The sequence below is a fragment of the Synchiropus splendidus genome, chromosome 17, assembly GCF_027744825.2.
Source record: "Synchiropus splendidus isolate RoL2022-P1 chromosome 17, RoL_Sspl_1.0, whole genome shotgun sequence".
NCBI lineage: Eukaryota > Metazoa > Chordata > Actinopteri > Syngnathiformes > Callionymidae > Synchiropus > Synchiropus splendidus.
Window position 1 is genome coordinate 17112167 of NC_071350.1, and position 24517 is coordinate 17136683.

A 24517-nucleotide genomic window follows, 5' to 3' on the forward strand; every position below is an offset into this window, starting at 1 on the left:
CACATACCAATATTCTAAAATAGATTTATAAAAGTTTAATTAATAGATCAAGTTATGTGTTCAATCATTTAGGTTTTAACTTGCTAGTTGCCAAGCAATTTTATTGTTTTTATATTATCCTGTGACCTGAGCTGAACCCAGACACAGTTTCTCTTTAGTTTCATTTTTGGGCTCTGAGTCTCTGGATGTGTTATCAAATACAATGACGTACAGCCGGCATTATTGCATAACTATAAACAAAACTGAAGCAGTTGTTTTGCTTTCAGATTAAATAAAATCATATAATAGTATGAATAAATAACAACATTGTTGATTTCTTTATTATTTTATCGTCTTGAATTGGCTAATTTTAACCCACGAATAATCCATTTCTCCCCATTTAAAATCCTCAAACAACACATATATATATTGGAAATGCATTTATAGAGAAGCAGCTCAGAGCAAAGTCATTACGCTTAATTCGGCTCGCTCATCCATATTTATCAGGATTAATCGTGCTAATCTCTGAGATGGATCATGTAGATTAGGATTACCCATTTCATGAAAAGAAGATTGCCAAAGATGATCGCTATTCTTTTTCATTTGAACTGCTGCTGTCACACAGAATGAGTATTTAAATAATATGATTGTAGATTAAACATCACGCCCATACCTTGAAAAGGTGATGTCATATTTTACTCTGTAAGATTTTGTTAGTATAAACACAAAACAAAAACTGTTTTGTCGATTGTTTATGTTTAAACAGTGTGTAGAGTTTATTTATTTATTTCCTTTATATGAAGTCATTCGTCCAAAGAGCTGGGGTCCATCTGGACAGAACTCTATCCATGAGTGGTCACGAAACACCGAAACCAACAAAAAAAAACATTGTTTGCAAGTGAATTATGAAAGCGCATGCATGTTGTGACTAACCCGTGAAACATTTGAAACTAAATTTCATAACGGAGCTCGTCATCGAATGGGCGTGGCCTCCCTTGAGCACCTCTGTCAGTCTGCGACGTCACCATAAATAGCAACCGAGCCAGTTGTTTTGGAGAAGAAGAAAAGAGCTCGGTGCGGAAGAAGCCCCGGATTTGCCTGAGAACAGTGCCCCTTTCTGCTTCTGGTTTTGTGTCTTATATCATAACATATTTGGAAAATGTCCACCCCAGCGAGGAGGAGGCTTATGAGAGATTTTAAAAGGTACAGTGCCGTCTTGTTGCCCCCTCTTCTGCTTGTGTGTGGCTAACGTTAGCCCTCGTTGCTAACGTAGCTTAGCCACCGATAAAGAGGCGTTAAATACATCGCATACGTGCTTGTATTTCGCAAAATACGTAAATATGTGATTTCGTTTTCATTAATAATTCGAAAGAAATGGCATATAAAGGATATATTCGGGCCTGCGAAAGGGATTTCAATAAGCAGGATGTTGTCTTGTTGTTGGTGTTGTTGTTTTGCAAATGCAGCGAATTCCAGCTATGATTCTTTGATGAAAACGTTGACTGTCGTTTCGTTGTCTGGTCTGGTCTGCATTTGCAATACGTCTATTTGGCCTTACATTGAATGAAAACTACGTGTTGCTTTGCTGCTTCAACAGCAACGTGGCTGTAGCGTGTTGCACAATTCCGCTAACATGTCTAGTATTGGCATGTTTGAAATCCTCCTCATGTCTGTACCTTTTTTTTAAACCGTCTAACAAGTTTGATTTGGTCCTGATGATGGGGCTGATAAGTTCCAGGGTAACTTATATGGCTTAATTCCAGCCTTTTTTTTCATGTAGATATTGAATCTGAGTCTTCTGTTGTCAACCAAACAAACATGTTTTTTTGTATCTCCATGCGGCTACTTCCTGACAGAGTAGATCTGCCTCCCCACTTGAGCTCCATATGGTGTCCACTTTGTGTGTGTGCGCTTGTCGCTGTTGGACACCTGTCAGTGGAAAGAGATGCCAAGCTATTCTGCAAAGAATAGCAGAGGAAGCAAAGCGGATAGGGTGTCAGTGGAGTGCAGCTCCATTCTGCAGAGGCAGCCCTGCTGCTAAAACGCTGCAAACACAGTCCAAAACTGCACATTCCTAGATGGACGTGTATTAATTATTTGGCATTGCAGTGCAACCGCTTGTTCTGCTCTACAATATGCTCACTCTGCTGGCAAACATCAACTGCACTTGCTATTATTAATGTCATAATGTCAAGAGATATGTGTGGATGTATGTTATCTTGGGTGTCAAGGATTTGCAAGACACCACTTCTTGCATGAGCATTGGATGTCAAACCTGAGAGCTTGGAATGCTGCTCCACCTGAACAGGCCTGTCGTCACTCCTTTTGAAAAACATTGTACCAACAAACCTTTTTGCTGACTATCTGAAAGCGGGTCTGTGACACTACCTTGTGTTTGTGTTGTACACTGAGACAGATATTGGCTGTGGACAAATGCGCTTTAACTTTCATTTGCGTCCGTATTTCACTTTCAATCTGATGTGGGCCAGTTTTGCTTCGTTGCATTGACATAAAAACAGTAAAACACTGAGAGGTGAGGGGAAAAAATTCTTGGATATATCACATTATTGAATGTCAGTATTTCTCCCTGAAATATTTTTCCCCACATTTTAACTGCCACAAGACGCAGCGTCCTATGTGTTTTCGGGTGAACAGACGGGAAGCCAAACTCAAGCACATCTCCTCCTCAGCAGAGCAGCCGATGGAAAACACAAGTTTAATACTCGTGACAAACTATTCTCAAATGTATACCAAGGACTTGTAGCGGGATTCGAGTTGCTGATCACGCCACACAGGCTTTTGGCTAGGATCTAGAGTCATAATATAAATGCATATTAAGTAAGTTAGACTACAAATGCAAGACGAAGTTTCACACCAGTTACGAGAAAGATGCCTGCCCTGTGCTAGGACATTAGCGCTCTGTGCTTAACGCTGCTCAGTATAGCTCCTGGAGGGTTGTAGATACTGGAATAACACCTCTGATCTCTGATCGATGGTCATACAGGGCCGTAAGGCTGCTGTGAAACTTGTTGGATATTGGTTGTTTAATCCAGCAACCACCGCGTCTCTCCTGCTGCATCTGAGCAGAGGTTTATGATAATGCAGGCTCTCAATCACTGGCACGATTTAGCCTCTGAAGTTTTACTGTCAGGTGATCCCAAACCTTGTTATTGCACATAAACTGCTCTGTGTATTGATTCAAGAGTGAATAATACTCTTCTTGAATACACCCACGGTTACCACTTTCACTAAATGTCTGCCAAAAACAGTGATGTGCATTTTCTTTTTTTTTTTTTTTTTAAATGAAATCAGGACAAAGATTCACTTTGTAAACCTGAATCACCTTAATTCATTTGACCTCATTTGAACCTGATGCTCCAACCTGTTCTGATGGTGAGTTCAGCCATTGTTTATTCATTGAGTTAGCATTAATAATGGGCCTTTGGCCTGGAACACAGTGTTTGAGCTTTCTTTGTCCACGTCAGCGTTTGTCGAGTTGATTTTGCTGAGCCAATGTTAAATTGTTGTAATTAATCTTGTCTTCATATCTTGCTACGACTGCACATTTTGTACACAATATATAGACTTTAATGCTCAGTATCATAAATCCATACGTCCAAGTTTTAGGAGAAGGAAATAATTGAGCTTCTGATAAGTTCTATTTCCATCCAGGTGACAGTGGAACCTGGTGGTTCTAGAAATCTCTCTTATTGATACATATGAATCATAGTTGTTGGCATGTCTAACTGTCATTACACCCATTGCAAGGCACAATGAATTCCCCCTTTATTTTTTCAGCACTGCGGATAACACTTGTTTTTCCCTGTTAATTTTATAAAACAATAGTAGGTATGTTTTATGGAAATGCTCTGATTGTGGAACATTGGAAGTCATTCAATGAGAGGGAAGAATCTTTGGCTTATATTTTCAATTTAACAATGACCCTTAGCGTGAGATATATTTATATATTACAGAGGGAAATGAAACTAATGGAAAGTGTGATTTACTTTGGCAGCTAATTGGTGGGCATCTATTTTTAGCAAATCGACTGGACATGTCCGACACAGACACGTAGACTTTGGTTGATGTTCTTAACCTGCCCACAAGCTTTGATAGGAAGTAGAGGCACATTTAGTCAGACTTTTGTTTTGCTGTTGTCTCACATGCAACAGACTCACGCTTTGTCCAAGGGCTTCATGTTGCTGTACAGTGTTTTGATTTGTTGGCCTTCTTGTTGCTAGGCAGTTGTTGCTCTGGTGTCTTTGTGCTCTCATCAGCCCAGAGTCAAATGAGATCCGTGATGTCAAAACAATAGTGGGCTATCCAACACTGAAACAGGTTAGGGGAAACGGTTTGAGTGAGCTGGTTTGGGGTCCTGGTTGGAGTCGCTGGCAGTGAAGGCAGCAGTGGACTGTAAACACCTCTTTTGAAGTGGGTGTGTTTGTTGTTTAAGATGGGAGGCTCCTGCTTGAGGGCAGTAGTTCAAAAAGATGTGCTTGAGATGAGGATGGGTTCATCGAACTGGTACACCTTAGTTCCCTGGAGGTCTTCAACAGATTCTGCTCTGTTCTGGTGGATGAAGCTGCAGCAGACGACCTGATGGTGATGTTCGGTTTTATGAGCTGTATCTGAAACTCTATTTGTAGAAGCATTGTGGATGGCATTGTTTTAAGTGCTGGAAAACATGGCTCATTACGAGTGTGCTGGAGCTGGTTTAGAAGCCTGCTTAGATTCCTCTTGTACAAGTGTATATGTCACATCTGTCAATGCTGGAGTGTTGTGTGTCTGGATGTGCCACGCAAAAACTGTTCTGGTCGTTTGAGAGCCTGTCAACGCAACACAGCGTGTCCTGATTGGTAAAAGTCCTGCTGCGTTCATTTGACTGCCTTGTGCTCCCTGCTGTTAACAGGCATCTTCCTCTGTATTCGTTCTGATTTAAAATGCATTTGACGTTTCTTGTACACAGACTTCAAGAAGACCCCCCAACTGGTGTGAGTGGAGCCCCGTCAGAGAACAACATCATGCTTTGGAATGCTGTCATTTTTGGGTGAGTTTCTGCCGTGTTCACTTTTGACAAAGGCTGCGGGTTTTGGACGGCCGCATGCTTGAAGGAGCTGGAGGTGTAAGATCAGCGAGGAAACACGAGATGCAAATTGGCTGCAGTTTGAACACATCTTTCCGTTTAAGCCCCCCATGTGTCATTGCTGCAGTCGAAACCAAGCTAGTAGTTATGAAGCTGACTTGGCTTCCGTCTTTAAATGAGTTGACAGGTGGAATTGCTTAGTTTCCTGAATGTCAACCACTGATTCAGAGAGATTAGCAGCTGGCAGTCAGTACTCTATGTGAAATACGCTTTTTCTATCCAGCATTGATATTTCACCGTACTTTAACATGACTGTGTGTTTACGCGATTTGAACAAACGCCTAGTAAAGAAAACTGTGAAGCCATCTGCAGCCATATTCCAACATTAAAGCCTCCTCCTGAATGGAAAGTGCTCCATGTTTTGTCCATGACTCACTCGTTCTTCCTTTTGTCCTCTGCAGACCCGTCGGAACACCATTTGAAGATGGTAAGCTCCTTATTAAGAGAACACCACTCATCTCTCCACTATACCTTTTTTAAATCATTATTCCTTGTCTGGAGTGAGGCCACGGTCGGATGTGGTCCTAAAGTATGGATGGTGGCGCTCTTCACATCTTTGTGTCATCCATTCAAACTTCATGTGCTGTCCCTCTGATACATGAATTTCCTATCTTGTTCACTATAGTCTCAGAATCTTCATCTAACTCTGACTCCTGTCTACTGCTTGACTTTCACTCCTGCTGCTGGTCGTCTCCACTCTTCCTGCACTCTCTTCTTCTACTCCCAATCTTAAAAAGCGCTGCAGTTCTGTGTTATCCTCTAACTGCAATGTTTTGTAGCTGTTGCTAATAAGGGTGCAACAGATGCTAAGGTTCTCTCTCCAGGATGGATAGGATCAGGAACCAGTATATCAGAGGGACAGCACATGTGCTCAGGTGTTTAGGAGACCAAGTCAGAGAGGCCAGATGGAGATGGTTTGGACATGTACAGAGGAGAGAGAGAGAGCCAGTACATTGGTGGGAAGATGTTGAGGTTGGAACTGCCAGGCAGAAGGTCAAAGAGGAGATTGGTGAAGGAGGACATGAAGTTTGTAGGTTTGAGAGAAGAGGAAGCAGAGGAAATCCATGATTTTCACTCATGCACCGACCCTGGAAGCTTCTGTCTGTGGATACTGATCATTTAATCATGAGTCTGGTCGGGTTCCTGTTGCCCGCAGAGTTGACATCTCATCCCGACCGGAGGATTAGCTCCCTCCAGGAAAACCTGGGATATTAATAGTTCCCCTCACATCTGGATTGCACTGACTCCCTCCCCTTCTGTCTGTCCCAGGAACATTTAAGCTTCTGATAGAGTTTTCTGAGGAGTATCCCAACAAGCCTCCAACAGTCCGCTTCGTCTCCAGAATGTTTCACCCCAACGGTAAGCTGCTTCGTTCAGTCATGGCGGTTATCTGGTGAGGACGTCTTGGATTGAATGGTGGCTCTCTTTTGCTCCAGTTTATGCAGATGGAAGTATATGTTTAGACATTCTTCAGAATCGCTGGAGCCCAACATACGACGTCTCGTCCATACTCACCTCCATCCAGGTAGGTTGCTTTCACTGCCCTAAACCTGTGCATCGATGAACAAGCACACGCTGTTTGCTGCGACCCTCAGTGTCTTGGAGCCTTATGTTCTCCAGAGGTCTCAATAAAGTTCTTCCTATGTGGAGACCTTTCCTGACGCTGCTACGACAGCGATAAGTCCGGTTTCTTTCTCGAAAGAATTTGTAAAGATAACGGTGAAGATGAGAATCTTCATTCAAAACCCACTCCAGGACCACAATTGATGATGCAAGGTTTTGAAAAACACGTTGCTATTTTGGCTTTGTGTTTTAATATGATGAGCAGAATAAGGTGAATGACACTGTCTGCAGTGCAGCCATGAAATCTTCCAAACACACACAGACAATCAGGTCACCTGTGTGAGGAGTCCAGAGCAAACGTGCGTCTGTCAAGCACAAGTGCATCGAATGAAGGACCCATGTGAGCATTGGCTTTGTGAAGGACTAGTGGAGCTTCTGAAAACGTAAAGCTGGATTTTCCCAGAGGAAAAGCATCTCACCAAGGTGATTTTTAGAAATGCATTTTGTACGGATGGTTCACAGCGGAAGCAGCATGTGACCGAGCCAAAGCCAGTGGGGTCCCACTGATGATCCATTTGTATTTAAGCTGAGGGAAGTTGCTGAAATAATGATTTAGAGATGCGACGAGGGACACGTCCTGCTGCTTAGTCAAAGCCAATTCTTACACCGTGAACACACTCCTGAAGGCTACTCTCATCTTCCGTACAGTCTTTGCTTGACGAGCCCAACCCCAACAGCCCGGCCAACAGTCAGGCCGCGCAGCTCTATCAGGAAAACAAGCGCGAGTACGAGAAGAGGGTGACGGCCATCGTGGAGCAGAGCTGGGTGGACGTCTGAGCCCCTGTCCAGCCGCCTGCCATCACGTCATCCCACCACTTTCATTTTTACCTCATCATGAAAACAGCAAGTATATCAGACAAAGTGCCACCCGACAACTAAACCAATATCCAGATGAACCACAGAGGACATGGACTCACTTGCCGATAGATGGGGAGGGAAAGAGGAGGGGGGATGTATCTGCTGTTTCTGTCTGTCCTTTTTTTTTTATTTTATTTTTTTATGCATGGTGCGTAATAAGTTATTGCTAATAGAATTTGTAATATATCTTGTTAGTTCGACGCTCCTTTTTTGTGTTTTTACTGTCTCTCTTTTACTCCTTCCCTCTTTATTTTAATGTCTGCTGGATGTTGATGACCAAATCTGAGGAGCCGGCGTGTTCGCGGAACAATCGCCGCTCTGTTCCAACCTGTTATTCTGAGAGACGCTGTAATTTTAGTCACACGCGTCACGGCCAAGTCTCCCCTGCGACGCCGATGATTCACAGCTCCCCGGCCAACTCGCTTCTTTACTTTCATCATGCGGTGATATGAGACGGCGAACTGTGGGCGGGGGGTGACGGCGTGCAATTGCAAACAACCTAGGAAAGTTGAGATGAGGAACCTTGTCGTCCAGCGGACGTACTCCGGCAAACGTTTAGGCTGGAAAAGGAGACACGTGATCGGAGACTCACATTTGAGCTTGTTTACTTCTTGCAAACAAACAAAGATGGTGTGAGGCGTCTGTCACGTTTTCCTCTCAAGATCTCTGGCAGCTGACACGCAGAGGAAAGCTGCAGTCCGAGCTGAAGCCCATCTGGAGGTGACGGCAGTTTCCATAGGAACACAGTCGATTGAAATCCTCATATCAGCCGTCTCTTTTTTTATTTTCAATATCTGCTTTTTGTTTATTCCATGTCCGCGTGACGCCTGGATGAATATCAGTCAGATGCTCTCCACTGAAATGGTAACCATGTACATTGTGGCAAGTGATTTACTTCACCCCGAAAAAGCAGAAGGGATAAGAAATTTTGTGAATTAAAAAAAAGTGTATAGTTATAACAAAATGCTGTATAAACATAATAAAACACATTTTTCAGACTTTGAGATTTTCTTTTGTCCTTCGTCTGTCACTAATTTGTGTTTTGAACTTCTGGTGTTAAAAATGAAGTTGTATATTCCAAGTTAATGGTCCCACAACAGCATCTTCTCAATACTGTATGACCATGAGATATAAAATACTCTTTCATTTGCAGTGAAATTTCCAGAAATGTCTCAGTTGCATTTAAAGAATTAATAATCTGATGGAATTTCAACCCTCATCCTACTGCCATGAGTTAAAAACAAGCCAACGGTGATATTTTTTAGCAGAGAGCGCCATCTATCTTGCTCCAAAATAACCAATACAACTTTTTTTTCTTGACGTAACCATCGTTTGTCTCTCTTAAAATAACATGCAATGGATGAAACAAGTTGTATATAAACATTTTTCCTGGACACATACAGACACCATCATCTTTGAGTTGATTTAATTCTATGAAACAGTATCAAAAACAATGAGTAAAAGAATGATGAAGCTAAATGGTACATCCAGCTCCACAGCAGTAATGTGTCCCTTTAAAAATGAGCAATATGTTCTGTAAAAGCTGTCTAAAAAAATGTTTTTAAGCCGCCTCGATCATCGAGCCTGTGGAGGGAGAATAAGAACATGTCAGACGGGCTTCACAGACTTATAAAAGTGCGTTCACGCTGTACCTTCTGCTGCTTCATGATCTCGTCCCTCGTCTTGAAAACTGGCGCATCTTCAACTTCAACGCCTTCAGCCATTTCTTTCACTTTGTCCAGCAACTGTGCGCTGTAACTGAAAATAGTGGTCAGAGGAGAAGTGAAGACGAGCTTCAACATCATCTGCGAGTTGTTTGACTTGAGGGGGACACAAGTCGAGCTGTTATTAGCCGTTTAATGCCGATCGTCTGCGGTTCAGACAAAAACAAATATACAGGTTTTCGATCCGAAAAAAAAGAAAATATGTTAATAAATGTTACTCAAAACGGTGTCCGTAAACATCTCCAGTCCTACACTAACCTTTACTGAAATAGTGATTTAAAACCGTTTCCCAAACTGACTGTTCCGTTTACATCCTTTTCTGGCGCACGTTGTTTACGTACCGACAGCCGAGGAAAACGTTGTTGGCCCACACCATGGACAAGGAGAGGAGCTGGTCCATAGCTTGTGACGGATAGTCGTTAATGTTTCGCAGAATAAAATCCCTCCTCGGCCGCCAGTGTTTGTCGCTCTCCCAATAGCCTCGATACGTCTCTACTTGCTCGGCCAGAGCTCTGTTCTGTTGGATAAAATCGTTGATGTCGAGGGCAGACATGTTTTCTGCTGGGAACTGAAAATGCGCATGTGCGAAGAAAGTACTTCCGTCATGTGACGTCAGCGTCGACGAGTGACGGCGTCATCGAGAAATTGATATTTTTTTAGACACAAGTTAAGTAGAATCTCTGCTGTAGACCAAATACAAGCTCGAGTTTATACTAAAAGTAAAAGGTAAGCTTTGTTTTCGCCTAGATTACAGTAACAATTGTGTTCAAACGCCGCAAAATATTCGTCTTGCTTTTCTTAAAATTTGAAGTCTCAAACTTAAATTTAATTGTCCGTATTACTGTACTTCATACGCACACTTTTTAATAATTTAAATAATATTGATATAGATCTGTATAGATTTATATATCTGTCTATAGCTAAAAGCTATCTATCTATCTACCTATCTATCTATCATCCATCAATATCTATCTGTTTATTAATCTGTCTGTCCTTCCATCCATCCGTCTCCAAAATGTGGTGACTCAGCACAAAGTAAAGTACAATGAAGGTATTTTGAAATCCATTCATTTGACAAATCAGCATTTGAATATAAAATACTTTATTGACATCTTTTAAAAAAACAAATTGGAATCTGTTACTATCAATACGCTAAGTCACTTTCCGCCTCATAAACAATATTTACAAAGTTTCCTCTTTGGTGGTGCCTGCAGCCGGTCAGCTCACCAGGCCCCTATAGTGCAGTTAACATCACCCTTCACTCAGTGGACACTGAAAGTGAAGTCTTCAGTGTCCACTCATGAACAATGATGCAGAAGTCTGGGGGGGAAGGCGAGGGCTCTACAGTTTCAGCCACGGGTGGCGCTGTAGCTCCTTCAATGTGGCTCTGTGGTCTTCATCCACAAGCAGGCACAAGTTCAGGAAGTCCATTCCCACTGTGAAACACAGAAAACAAAATGATTACGCTGTTAAAACTAGACGGAACAAATAAGAAGAACGTGGAATTGGACTTGAAAATTTGGGGAAAATAACGCTGAGCTTTGACAATAAAAGACATGAGCATTTTCACTCTGTATTTTAAAATTTTAAGGACAAATTAAGGGGTGAAATGATAACAAAACACTCTCACATATGTAGCATTGGTTTTCTGGTCTTTGAAACTGTAATTATCAATATTACGTGCTCACCATCAGAGAGGTCCCGTATGTGCTTCAGACTCCCCTCGAGGAACTTCTTGGTGCTGAAGCCTCGGTAGTAGCTGGTCATCTGCCACATCATGGCTCCCAGCTGCCACACCGTGGTGGGCCCCGAGTTGTACTCCTCATGCCACAGAACCTCCGGAGGGGCGAACGATGGAGTCCCTGAAATACACAGCAGGCGATTTGAATGGACAGTCATGAGGGGAACAAGTCAAAACACAACATTTCATGTGAGTTTGAATGGCAAATACATCATACAATGAAGTTTTGTCCTATATATATTATTATAATACATTATTAATACTGTTATTATCAACATTTATGATGACATTTGGATCGGTTGAGGGCGTGTTTTGAGGTCAGACCAGGGATCGGGGCGTGGTCTTACCAGCGAACATTCCCGGCTGGTACGGCTCCTCGCTCACCAGGCAGCTGCAGCCGAAGTCGATGATTTTGATGCGAGGGGAGGTGGAGTTGCTCAGCACCAGGATGTTTTTCTCTTTGATATCTCTGTGGAAGACGCCGTTGGCGTGAATGTGGACGAGGGCCGACACCGTCTGTCGCAGGATGTTCTGGAAGACAAGAGGTGTGAGGTCGCTGTGAATACGCGTCGCCACATCAGCAGCTGGGGCCTCGGTTCAGGCCGAAGTCTGAACCGTTCAATTGTAAACAAATCATTTCACCAAAACTTCTGGCTGAAGAGGATTATTTAATGCTAATATTTCTTCCTAGTGAGATGTTTAACAGCAGGAAGGAGTACTTTTGGTGTAAACTACGATTTAAAAAATAAGAGATAAATAAGATAAAAGTCCACACAAAATGAAGTCATTTAAATTCATTTAATTTCAATAGGAAAAAAAACAATAGAAATCATAAAAAATAGAAGGCAACTTTTACAAAACAATGGTGAAGATAATTATAATGTCATTATATATACATTTGTTTACAACTTCACCACTTAATTTACTTTTGGAACTAAAACTACTATGAAGCATATCAATGTGCTCAAACATGAAACTCATCTTTGACACATAGAGATCCCATCTACTTTCATAAAAATTGCAAGTAGTGTCAAATTTATATGGAGAAAAATAACAAAAACATGGATGTCAATTCAGCATAAAACAGTCGTCTCCTGGAGTTTCTGTTTCCTCATTAACAAGTGTGGACTCTGGGGGTCTGAGTGGGGGCGAATACAGTGGAGCTGCTACTTATGCTAAACTCATCTCACACATCCAGACGATAGTTTCACTCCATTCAGGTGTTAATCTGGCTCAGCGGGAGGTCAGGTCTGCTATGTATGAGCTCCCAACGGCCCTGCCACATTCCTCCCTATTGTCTTGGTAAAATGTCGGACATGTTTCGCTGGCATCTCCGAAAGTTTAGGACCAAACCCCCAGTATTTATTGGGAGGTGTCGCTCAAGCGGTTTGGCTTATGTTGCTGTATAAATACTGATGTTTGTGAGTGCGGATCTTCTGTGATACTGTCGTACTGCACTTCAGTGGCTCCATCTTCTTAAAGAAAACAATGTGTTTTGCCTTCCGATACGATCAGCTGAGCTACTGTAGCTCAACTTCCTGTTCGAAATTCGACCTTAATCTTATCTGGATGTGAACAACGCAATCAAGCAGAAGAAATCAAATCCACTCAAGATGCTTCCAAAACAGAATAAATGCTGAGTCATGTCTTTTTTTTTTTTTTGCTACCTTTGTCTGGTCCTCCGTCAGATGCCCTCGCTCTTTGCGGTACGTGTGGAGGTCGATGGCGCATGTGGGCCGCTCCATGATGAGGATGGCCTGGTGCTTCAGGTCGAAGAGGTCCAGCAGGTTGACGACGAAATTGGACCGGCGACCGCCTCTCACCATGAGAGCGGCTTCCTTGATGGTCCGGCACTCCTCGCCGTTCATGACCTGCGCGCAGAATCGCCTTTTAAAATTCACACCCCTCAAACCGAGGAGTCGTGTCAACACTTACGACGTTTATGTATTTGACTTGGCACTTGTTGATGAACTTCACGGCGACCTGCAGGAAGGAATCACTTCATGAGCAAACGCGAGGAGGAGTCGCGGGCAGACAAATCGCGATGACTCACCGGAGTGTTGTCGGCTCGACGGCGACCCGCGCACACCATACCGAAACCGCCTTTGGCAAAGACGTCCTGCACTTCATACAGATCCTCAAAGTGGTCTGAAGTCAAACAAAACCACATCAGTCTTTTGGGCTTGTAATGACTTTAAATGGAATATCAGCTGCCTGCAGGGGTCAGTAGAGTGCACAAGCAAAGAAGAAGCGCTTTCGTACAGTCAAGCTATGAAACTGACCAATAAGAAAGTAGAGTATGTTAGATCAAAGGTCGCGAGAAGAAGTCTATGATTTTCTGATTGCAACTGCAAAATCTGGCCTTTATGGAGGATTTATCTTGATGTTTGTATTGAATATGTGCAGAGGAAGATTGTCTCCAAGTGAGATTCATAAAAACTTCAGCTTCAGTAACAGGCCTTTTTTATGTAAAAGGAAAATAATTCAATTGTTTTCTTGTTTGTTCTGAGTTAAATATTAACCACGTTAAACCAACCTGAAGCCCAGCTGTAACTTTCATTTTTTTCAGTTTTACAACTTCTTGTGGCTGTTTTTCAGCTCCTACACATACTGACTGATGGTTAGTGTCCCAAGCATCACTTTTCTCTCTTCAATCTGGTGCACACAAACACATCTGGGTATCACGTCTCAAGTGCTCACCTCTACTGCGCCACACACTCTCGGTCCTCCTCCTCTTTCTGGGAGGGGCGTCCTGTGTGTTGCAGTTCTTGTCTGTCGAGGTTCTGATCTGGACTGTCTCCATCGCGCCACTCTGCTGCTCCGGTCCTCACCGCCGTCCACGCTTATATCCTGAGGTGAGACTGAAGAGCTCGCTTCCGATTGGCTGCTTCTGATTGAGGTGCTCAAGTCCAACATGCCCCCCTCCACCACTCCCTTCCCTCTCCGCCCTCCCGTCAACGACTCGCTCATCTGCATATGAATTTAAAAGATGAAACTCAAGTCTTCGCCCGGACGCAGCACCTGAATGGATTAATTTGAGTTGAAAGGAAAGATGGGTCCAAATCTTTGTTTCAAAATAACAAGCTGATTCATGAAAGTAGTGGATCCTGTAATAAATGAAAATTTAAATGACAGTAACAAAAAAATGGAGCATTTTGTTTTGAGAGAAAAACTAACAAATTGAATATACTACTTACTGTTGCTGCTAAATGAATTACTTCGACTTTTACTTGATTTAATTGGAGACATTGATAATTGTTTTACTTTTACTAAGATACAACTGATATAGAACCTCACATTTAGTATCGCATTTATATTTAAAAGCGTTTGAATTATTCTTAAATGTTTGTTTTTCACGCTTTGATTAATGCATTCAACAAAGTTGTTGGAAACTTTTCGAGTTAATCTTGTTTTCAAGGGTAATTATGTTTTAGATCGAATGATCAATTTAAAATGATTTGTCAACTGATAAGCGAAGTCGAATGTTGTGGGAAGCTTGAACCGAAACCGTTCATCTTTTCCTTTAAGTGACGACGCGAGAAGAGCGCTGCTCGGCTCAATGACGTCACAGACGCCACTCAATCTGAAACAGACAGCGTCAGAACCAGAATCAAAACGGTTATATATTTTAACAAATTAATTTTAATTTAAAAGCGTGTTTTTGTTTCGTTTATATTTTAACAAACGTCTCGTTTCCATACAGGAGGTAGAAGTTAAAACGTTATGGCGGGAAAGAGCTCCCCTACGCTGAAAAACCGCTGATGCGGTCAGCGATGAACACACACGTCGCGGGTTCAAGACCCGGTAAGGCCAACTCTGGAAAGTCATTTAATTTACTCATAATCTAAAGGTACCGCTTTAATAGAAGCGCCATAATTGGGCTCTGACTCGAATATCTGCAGTGCTTGATACGTGGTTCATTTTGAAAGATCCATATTCAGAACGCAGTCTGTGGGAAACAGGAAAAAATGGGACACAACGCAAGATCTTATTAATGTGAATTATGACTGAAGATCAAAGGCACACTTTGTTACAGAGTTTGTATGAAAGCTTTTGTGGAGCACAAAGAGTCGACATCATCCCATAGGCCACATAAAACCCTTAAATGTGTAGCGCTCCATCTCCACACGGGAAAACAACATTTATTTAAACATGAACAAGGATGTTTCCCGTCGCCAGACACCAAATGACGATCTAAGTGAGTCATCAAAAACTAGTTTTTCACTTTAATAGCGGGCAATTTCACAAGTTTATTTAAAGCTTATTCATTCGACTGATAGTCTAAAAACCTAAGAAGGATGATGACACAGAAGAAGAAAAGAATCATCTGTTACTTTATTCAATGAGCAAAGACAATAAGGCTTTTTTTGCGTCTGTTTCTTTGATGATATCATAATGGACTCGTGAGGTTTCATCGTCCAGTTTGGCCCCTTTGATAAAAGCAGTGAGTGAATATATTGAGTTCCATAGCGCTGAAGATGTATGGTTTAGCTCTGTTTTCATCATCAAGTCAACATCAGTGAGTCGAAATGAAAGACCCGTGTCACTGTAGCAGGTAGCAGCGCTTCATGGTGTTTACTTTGCAGGTGACATTTCAGTGGAACTCAGACTCGTGCTCCGGGAAAAGACCAGCGAAGTTGACCTCAAGCGCAAAGCAGTGATTGATCTGGAGCTGGACAAGAAGAAGCCCAAGTTGAGCAGGTCGCCCGCCGAAGAGCTCGCCGTTTCTGGCGTTGATGCTGTGAAAGGAGGCAGTTTCAGTGAAGAGGTTTCAACCAGGAAGAGCTCGGTCGCCGTCATCACCGGAGGTGAGAGGATGATGTCCAGCTTCTCGGCCTGAAGAGAGTCCACATCTCCTTTCACGCTGGTGAGCGCCAGTGAGAGTAGGAACGTGTCGGACAGGTCCCGACAGCTGAAGAAACTGGAACTGTCAGTCCAATTCACGCTCAAGTGTTTGAAGAGCACAGTAGAAATTCTCCTGGTCACGAGGTGATTCATAATGCTCTTCAATCCGGTGAAAACCTCCTGTTCCTAAAAGTATTCCTAAATTTCCGACCGACCTAAAATTCTTTTTTTCTAATTCTATCACCTTGCTTTTTCATATTAATTTTTCCAACAAGTTAAGGGAGTTGGAGATTGTTCAGCAAATACTGCACTGTTGTGTGTAAGAGAGCCAAAAGGCTAAGCTCTATTTACCGATCACTCGACCTACGGTCATGAGCTGTGGGTCATGACCAAAAGAGCGAGATACAAGCGGCTGAAATTAGTTTTCTCCAATGGGTGGCAGGCGTCTCCCTTAGAGATGGGTGAGCAGATCTGTCACCCCAGAGAGACTCGGTGTAGAGCCACTGCTTCTCAGCGTTGAGGGGAGTCAGGTGAGATGGTTCAGGCATCTCATGAGGAGGGGTTTACCGAGGGGTTGAGCTGCATCCGGCAACGGATAAGTTGGATAAGTGGATGAATTTTCTTTTTTTCCTACAGGATATCCTTCTGTTTATTTTCATTAATCTTATTTATGAATCTAATTATTGTAGTCATTTTCTTTAGTTCGGCCATTTTGTCTTGTATTCATTTGACAACTATTCTTTTATCAACCTTATTTATTTTCTTACACTTTATTTTTGCACGTAAAACAGTCTGGTTGCGATCTCTGTTTATATATATATTTTTTTAAATCAATGTTGTTACGATCAGACCAGAAATACTTTGAATAAACAGCATGTTAATGATAACAAGAAAAACCTATTCAATCCGATGGTTGAGTGAACAGCTATTGCTCGTGGTGAAAACCGACTGTATTGTTGGCGCAGAGACGGGTCAGCAGAGGGCCGACCAAGTGGAGTCCAGCATGAAGGGACAGACTCAGGAAGTCTCTGTTCCTCGGAAACGTAGCCGTAAGAGGAAACATCTCGTGGAAGAGCCTCCGTCTGAGGAGAAGCAGTTACCAGAGGTGCCCAACTGGGCCTGCACCAGCCGAGGTGAGTGTGTGCTGGACCGGTGCCGGGCCAGGGTGCCGCCTTCCCCACACCCCGAGTCCTGACAGACGGTCTGCCTCCAGTGACAGACTGAGGAGGTGAGGTTTTGTGTGTTGCAGCTCGCTTTGAGAATCGCTACACAGTGGGAAGCATCATGGCCAAAGGCGGGTTCGGGGTGGTGTGTGCCGGCTGGCGTAAAGCCGATAACATCCCGGTGAGTCTCGGAAGATCAGATCCCAGGGACCTTCTCAGCTCAACTCAGGTTTCCTCTCGCAGGTGGCCATCAAGTTTGTCGACAGGTGCCAAGCGGAATACACAAAGATAGTGAGTCAGCGAAACGTTTTTCGGAAACAGACTGAGACTGATGCACAACTCTTCGGGCTGCAGCTCATCCGGGGGCAGGAGTGGAAGATCAACGAGGAGGTGGCCATGACAGCCAGGGCGGCAGACGGGCAACCGCAGCCCTTCGTCATCGGCCTGATGGACTTCTACGACCTGGAGACAGACGCCGTGCTCATCTTGGAAAGACCTCGTGACATGGTTGACCTCAACGACTTCATCCGGGAGCGAGGAAACTGCCTGACGGAAGAGCTGACCCGGGTACGACACGGCGCAGCCGGCAACTGTGCGCCGCCGCGGTTTCACAGGCTGCTTTCTCTCCGCTCAGGTCATCATGAGGCAAATGGTGGACGCGGCCGCTCACATTCTCGGCAACGGCGTCTTCCACCGAGACATTAAGGAGCACAACATCCTGATTCAGGCCAACATGGCCGCCCCGAGGATCCGGATCATCGACTTCAGCTGCAGCTGCTTCGTCAGCGAGGAGCCGTACGACGCCAAAAGCTTCGCCGGTTCGTCGTGAAAACAGCGGCGTGCCTGAGTGTGAATATCAACCCGCTGCGCCTCTGTGCTCAGGAACCCCATCGCTGGCTCCTCCGGAGGTGATCCTGAGCGAGGTCTACAAGGCCGGACCCACCACGGTCTGGCAGCTGGGGGCGCTGATGTGGCAGCTCACCAGCTTGTACCGCGGCTTCAGCACGCTCAAGTTCTTGGCCAAAACCTTACCTCACGTCGGCTTGCTCTCCAAATGTAACACACTTCAAGAGGGTTTTTTTTTGGGACCAAAACCAAACAATGAAATCGTGTCTTATTCTCCTCATAGACGCAGAAGACTTTCTGAGAATTTGCCTCCTGCGAGACGAAGACAAGAGACCCACCGTGGAGCAGCTGCAGCATCATCCATGGCTGAGTTACTGACCCCCCTCTGTGGTCATGGAGAGTCAAGGACACAGTCCTGCTCTGCCTGTCTGTAGATCCTTCAATAATAAAACTTTGTCATGCTTTTCTTGAAGATTCCACCAGCCAACAAGTTGGGAGTTCACGATGGGCACAAACCGAAAAGTGTCCAACAGATTTTTAAATCCACACACGTTTTAAAATTTCAGGATTTTTTTTTTCATTTCACCTTGACTTTATAATTGGTCCAAATAATGTTTTTATAGTATGATTTTAAGACTTTGTGCGATTTATTTAAACCCTATTTTCTCTTGATGAATTTCATTTTTCTTCTATTTATTTTTTAAATTAATTAGCATTTTTCCTTTTTATTTTCAAGTGTTAATTTTTCTGTCTGAAGTGTTTTGGCTTACAATTACAATTTATTCTTATACCCCTCCCCTCTTTTTAATTTAATTTAATTTTTTGTAGTGTTTATTACTTAATTCTACAGGTATTTATTTTAGTTCCTTTGATAAAACTTCAAACTATATGCTTCAGAATTAGCTTTGTACAACACTTACTTTCATACTGTATTTGTAAAATACTTTTCACATTTTAAATGCAAATGTACTCATATTTAAGTAGTATTTTTCACATTTTTAAAGATACATTTCAAATGTTGATATGAATAAAACTATTACTGGGGTAATACTGGGAAATATTATTCACCAGATACATGGTTTTCTGCTTTTAAAATTTGCCTGATAAAAGCAAACAGAATGACAACTTTTACTGTTGTGTTAAGTTTAAAAGAACAAGTTAGCATGTAGCTGCTAGCTAAGCTATTGGGAAGCGTCTTATTTATCATTTGTTAATGGGCTAGTGCAGCTATATGGCATTAGTGGTGTATTTGTTTACGTGTCTCCATGGCGACGCCTTCCAGCTGGTGGGATTAAACAAACCACCATGACCCGGTTCTGAACATGTAGCGACACAAGCACGGCTCACATCTCTTTAACTGGCGTATTATTTCTTTAATGGATGGTAAACACGGGCGCAGCTGTTTCCTCGCGGGACAACCTGAGTAGCTGGAGAGGAGGAGGACGCCGAGGGTTTGACTGTGTGCCAGAGAAACCCCTCGTTGTCCTTCACCACCTCATTTCTCTTGCTGCACTTCCACTCTGTTAATGACACATGATGGACTCGATGTGAGAGCTGATGCGCCGCTTGTCCTTGGTCTCCGGGCGTGTCCAGCGTGGAGCACTGCATCTGCTCTCATTCTCATGGCCCACTGAAAGCGCCAGTGACTCCAGTTAGAACAATAAAACAGTGGTGAATATGGAGTGAAGTCCAAGATCATGTGTTATACTCTCGACCACAGCCTCTATTTGTGGCCGCATGACTTTAAAAATAGATGCCATCCATCCATCCTCACTACAACATAAGTCATTGTGACATTCCAAGGCATCTATGAGGTCACATGGCACTATACTTATTACATTAAGTGACTCATATAAACAGTCCTTTTATCGTTCTTACTGCTCATGTGTCGCTTTTTTTTTGTGTGTGTTTGTGTGTGTGTGTGTGGGGGGGGTCGGGGGGTGCGGGGGGGTGACTACTACTTCTCTTACCTCATATTTATTCAATTTAATTATTGTAATCTGTGAGCTTTCGTGGGATTTTTTAAGAAACCCAATTTCCCCTGATAAATTTGATTTTTCTTCTAGCATGTTTCCTCTCTTGTTTATTCTAAACTATGATTTTTGGTTCTCTTTCTTTAGATTTTCATTTTGTTAGGTTTTCAATTCTTCACAAATTTAGATTTTCTTCCCCTTTCCCCCAAATTAGTTTTTCAAACGTTCATTTTCTTTTTTTAATATTTTTTTTTCTTTTCCTCCCTCTTTCTTTTTGTCAATTCGGTCAATTGATGTTCCTCTTTTTATTATTTCTATTTTTATATTATTATTTTTTACATTATTATTTTGTTCTTATTCATCTAATCAGTCATTATGCAAAAAAGCGCAACACAGCGGAATAAAAAAGGCAATGCGTTTTTATTTTATGATTTTTTTTTTTATTTGCGTCATTTAACTCAAAAATCTCTTCCAGCTGCAAATGCATGTTGCCGTCCATCCTTTCTGTGTCACTTACGGCCTCGTCCATTTGGTGGCGCTGTCTCCCCGCGCTACTCAGACGAGGAAGTGCAGTTTTGCGGTGACAGTGAATTGAAAGTACGCCATAAATATGGCGCCAAAAGAGTTTTCAAGCTGAACGCAGGAGCCCATTTTTGGCAGCGCGGTTCATTCCGGAGCAGACGGAGAAGTGGCTGCAGGAGCGGAGCCGCCGGTGAGCGAGTGCGGAGCGCCGCGGACGTCCAGGGGGGGCAGCCGGACCGGAGAAGCTCGGTGCCGTTTGGTTCGGGTAGGAGGGACGTTGCGAAACTGGACCTTTTTCCGACTCATCATCTGGATATATAGCGGGTTTTGTTTCCCCGCTGCGACCCGTCGCCCCTGCTCGCATCCCGCGTGTGGAGGAGGAGGTTTTTGGGGGCGCGTTCGGCGTGTTTTGGGGAAATGCGACATGCCTTCCTCCGGTGCGCGCACCTCGCCGCCTGCAGCACCGTGACCCGCAGCATCTTGTCGTGGCCGACTTTGAGCGACTCTCACTGACTCTGGTCTCGTGGATTATCGTTTTTATTGCTGAACTTGGTGAAGAAGAAGAAGAAGAAGGGGAGGAGGCGACGCTGCTGTCACGGCGCTCACCGCACACATGACTCCCTGATCGCCTGGAACCGAGGTAAGCGCCCGTACGGCTCGCGAAAGTTGCGGGAGGGAGACGGTCCGTGTGGCGCAGGTTCGGCAGGGCGACGCACGGAGCGACTCTCTCCTCCTGCCGGGCTCCGGCAGAAGGGGGAGTGGCTGCTGTTTACCTCCCTGGAAAACAACGAGCAATATTTGCTCTGGAGCCGGGGGGTGCCAGGTGGGGGCCACACTGGTCACCGGAGCTCCGAGCATGTACAGTGTTTCTGGTGGCACATGTGCGGCCGAGCTCCTTGAATCAATTAGGCAGGATCGTCTTGGGACTTGTTAAATGTTCCCAGTCGCGCCCCCCCGGCTCCCATTGAATCAGGCACCCGGCTACACAAACACACACACACCCTCCCGCTGAGTATGAAACCGGAGATGAGTCATGGCGTGTGGGGGCACCGCGGCTCTGCATCCCTCCGTCAGGCTTCTGCCTGGAAACAGAGCGTGTTTACTCCTCTGCATCCCGCGTCCTCGTGACGTCATCCCCCGCGCCGCACCGACGGCACCTCTCGTGTGTACATACGCACACGTGTGTGTGTGGGCGTTGGCCTTACGTAGCACGCGTGTGCGGCGTTCACTTCTGAGCCGCCATTGGCCAGAAAGGGGGGTAAGAACCCCCACGTGACGCGCTGTATCGCATTATCCGCTACGTAGAGGAGGAGAGGAGGAGGAGGGGGGGGTGTTTATATCGTGAATGGACAGCTGACGTCATGGTGTCCCATGTTCGCAACACGGATGGCTGTTAGGTAACCAGTGCTTCTCGCCGGTCGCTGACTTATGACGCAGCGAGTGAAGTCTCCACCGTCCATAACAAATGCATCCGAATGTGTGAAACGCTCTACTGAAAGAGAGAAAGTGACAAACACGCGTGAAGCCACTGCAGTAGATGAGATTTGTATATTCTATTGAATAATAAACAATTATTAATTCACATCAAGTTGCTTTTGAGGAGTGAAATTCGAGATTTTAATATTCAGGAAATTGCTAAAAATTAATATTATTGTTAATGCGTAACGGAATTGACTAAAACTCTTTAAAAAATGCAACAAAAAAAAATTCCAACCATCTCACCATGGATGGGTGGAGGGGGCAGCAGCTGATGTTAAGAAGCCCAGACCTGCCTTCAGCTGTTGGAATATTGAGATGCTCTGTGGAGCCCCTCCTGGATCCCATGCTGACCTTGACCTACATCTGAACCCATATTTGAGTGGAGCCTCCAACGGCTCCTCCAGGAGTGGCCGGGTTCGCTGGTTCTTGTCGGGATGTCTCTGGATGTGTGCGTTTGGGAGGAGGCTCTGGGGCAGAGCCAGCACCTGCTGCAGAGAGGATGTCTCTCAGTCGACCCAGGAAGATAAAAGTCTGGGCTTGTTTTCTTCAGCTGCTGCCCCCACGACCTCAGATCAGAGGATGAAAGTTATCTTTTTCCCCTCCAACGGTTCCCTGCCTCAACAGTGAGGTGACTTCCTCTCTGCCCGGGTGACTCTCAGCATCTGTCCGGTCCTTCATGTGAGCAGTGGATCAGACACACACCGGGCTTGTTTTCATGTGTTGGTCCGTGCTGTTGTGTCAGTGTTGGCCCTCAGGAGACGACCCTGCTGTGGCCTCATTAGCAGGTCTGTGTGTGTGTGTGTGTGTGTGTCTGCTCTGAGCCTCAGCTGACGTCTGACTCCATGTGGAGACACTGTGCTTTTCACATTCTTTTGTCTTGACACTGAGTCTTGCCATTAAATGCCATGGTGTCAGAAGATGCTCACGAGCAGCAGGAAGTGCGGAGCATCAGTCTGGGCTGGATTCTTCTGCAGCTCCTCCATAGACGGAGCAACAGGTGCTTTAAGGATGAAGGGACGCCATTATTGTGTCTGTCACGTCAGGTCAACGCATGCTGTTGCTTCTGAATGGACCTGGGTCACATCGTTGTCACATCGACTTCCTTGCAGTCGTGCAACACTGCTGCACTTTTTATTGCCATTAAAAACAACTTGAAGCCACTTAAAATTATCTTCAGTTGAATAGTTTTTACGAAGATCTCATTTTTTCCCCATACCTTTCATATAATAATAAAATGTAATTTTAATATATTTGGAGGGTCTATTTTTTTATTATTATATATATATATATATAATTATTTTGTATATTTTTTATTAAGTTGTTGTATGTATATATATATATCTATATCTATATATATATATATATATATACACACATGTTCTGATATATATGTGTAAATTCTAATAAAATCGATTTAAGATTAAGCTATTTTAATGATTTAAAAATATATTTATTTCTACAAATAATTACAAATAAATATTAGAAATAATAGTATTTTTGAAGGGCTTATTTTGCATATATAACCTTTTATCTTGCATATAAAATAAAATACGATACATTTTTCATTAAATTATTTAAATAACACATTATTTTTATATATGATTCCCATTATATTAAATAAAAACCAATAAACTTTCTGACTTGAATAAACACCTTATTAATTCCTTTAAAAACAAGTTTTAATTAAATCAAAACTGCTTTTAATTTTGCCTCCATGACCAGTTCAGACTCCTCGACAGTCATTGTTGCTCGACCTGCAGCTGTGTTTAACTGATGCCAGTTGTAAAAGCCTTCATCATACGACTGAAGGTTCACGCTCACAACTGGAGCTTGACTACCAACTTGCTGTTGAAACGTTCCCAGAGAGAGGGGAGACAGAGTGGAGGCGTGTCGATGAAGATGTGATGCCAGTGCAGACCGACTCCCCAGATCTGGCTTTGTTGTTTCCTCTTCCTCCCACCTGTCCGCCGCTCTTCCTCCTCCGGGCTCCTTGGCAGAGCCCCAGCCCCGCTGGCTCCCCCCTCACCTTCCACATTGTTTGTCAGCAGATTTCACGAGACGGAGTGGGAGGCCTAGTTGGAAAATCATTTGGACCTCAGCCTATTCTTTCTTCCTGCCTCTTTATTCACTCCTTTTCTCTCTTTTTTTTAGTGTCTTTTCCCCACTTCTGCCCACATAGTGCTGCGGCAGCAGCGGGAGCGGCGACAGTGTCAATAAATATTGTGTTAATGTTCGTGTTCCTGGAGCCAGGAAGGTGATAAAGGAAGTCTATTGGATTCCTCCGGCTGGTGTGTTAGGCCCGACACGCACGTGCATCTTGTGCTGGATATACACTTGTAAGAAGACAATGACAAGCCGTCACTGGACACAGTGTTTTGTTTGCCTGCTGGCTGAATGAGCTGCGATGAAGGTAGTTGCCTTTGAGTTCCACTCGTCCAGCTTGAGTCATGTTAGCTAAGATGCTATGGACTCGACCTTATCTGGACCATCAACGGCAGATACCAACCCTGAGATGCTCCGGGTTCTGTCGTTGACTCACAGTGGTGTCATTCCAACCAAGCGATTTTTCTTCTTCGTTCATTTTGTGGGTTGCTTGTGTAGCCTCTGGAACACTGCTGCCA

The 24517-nt window shown here is 43.8% G+C and overlaps 5 protein-coding genes across 12 annotated transcripts in view; 3 read left to right on the forward strand and 2 right to left on the reverse strand.

Moving 5' to 3' along the window:
• The first annotated feature begins 1004 nt into the window (after positions 1 to 1004).
• ube2b (ubiquitin-conjugating enzyme E2B (RAD6 homolog)) lies at positions 1005 to 8601 on the forward strand. The gene is made up of 6 exons (XM_053846708.1): positions 1005 to 1182; positions 4946 to 5026; positions 5524 to 5549; positions 6392 to 6481; positions 6559 to 6647; positions 7394 to 8601. The coding sequence occupies exons 1-6, from the start codon at positions 1139 to 1141 to the stop codon at positions 7520 to 7522; spliced, it is 459 nt and encodes a 152-aa protein (XP_053702683.1). The 5' UTR covers positions 1005 to 1138; the 3' UTR covers positions 7523 to 8601.
• cdkn2aipnl (CDKN2A interacting protein N-terminal like) lies at positions 8253 to 9918 on the reverse strand. The gene is made up of 3 exons (XM_053846709.1): positions 9669 to 9918; positions 9256 to 9361; positions 8253 to 9187 (listed from the first exon to the last, which is right to left on the reverse strand). The coding sequence occupies exons 1-3, from the start codon at positions 9878 to 9880 to the stop codon at positions 9179 to 9181; spliced, it is 327 nt and encodes a 108-aa protein (XP_053702684.1). The 5' UTR covers positions 9881 to 9918; the 3' UTR covers positions 8253 to 9178.
• A 524-nt stretch (positions 9919 to 10442) lies between these two features.
• On the reverse strand, positions 10443 to 13981 carry LOC128748194 (serine/threonine-protein kinase pim-2-like). The gene is made up of 7 exons (XM_053846704.1): positions 13769 to 13981; positions 13122 to 13216; positions 13004 to 13051; positions 12736 to 12939; positions 11416 to 11599; positions 11016 to 11189; positions 10443 to 10763 (listed from the first exon to the last, which is right to left on the reverse strand). Exons 1-7 carry the CDS (start codon positions 13869 to 13871, stop codon positions 10669 to 10671), a joined length of 903 nt encoding a protein of 300 aa, XP_053702679.1. The 5' UTR covers positions 13872 to 13981; the 3' UTR covers positions 10443 to 10668.
• Positions 13982 to 14644: 663 nt separating this feature from the next.
• On the forward strand, positions 14645 to 19795 carry LOC128748190 (serine/threonine-protein kinase pim-1-like). Of its 6 annotated transcripts, XM_053846696.1 has the most exons (10): positions 14645 to 14686; positions 14772 to 14872; positions 15655 to 15876; positions 16879 to 17046; positions 17163 to 17257; positions 17320 to 17367; positions 17431 to 17643; positions 17711 to 17894; positions 17959 to 18132; positions 18206 to 19795. In XM_053846696.1, exons 2-10 carry the CDS (start codon positions 14830 to 14832, stop codon positions 18298 to 18300), a joined length of 1242 nt encoding a protein of 413 aa, XP_053702671.1. In that variant the 5' UTR covers positions 14645 to 14686; positions 14772 to 14829; the 3' UTR covers positions 18301 to 19795. The 6 variants fall into 6 exon arrangements, with proteins under 6 accessions (XP_053702671.1, XP_053702672.1, XP_053702670.1 ...); XM_053846697.1 differs by lacking the exon at positions 14645 to 14686 and having other exon boundaries at positions 14767 to 14872; XM_053846695.1 differs by lacking the exons at positions 14645 to 14686; positions 14772 to 14872 and adding an exon at positions 15026 to 15266.
• A 640-nt stretch (positions 19796 to 20435) lies between these two features.
• The window catches only part of jade2 (jade family PHD finger 2), a 117675-nt gene continuing 113593 nt past the window's right edge, over positions 20436 to 24517 (forward strand). For 2 of the 3 annotated variants that reach the window (XM_053846293.1, XM_053846295.1), the window contains exon 1: positions 20437 to 21057. The gene's annotated coding sequence lies outside the window, so the exon portion shown is untranslated. Of the gene's footprint in view, positions 21058 to 24517 lie in introns of all 3 variants that reach the window. The other variant, XM_053846294.1, reaches the window with a different exon arrangement.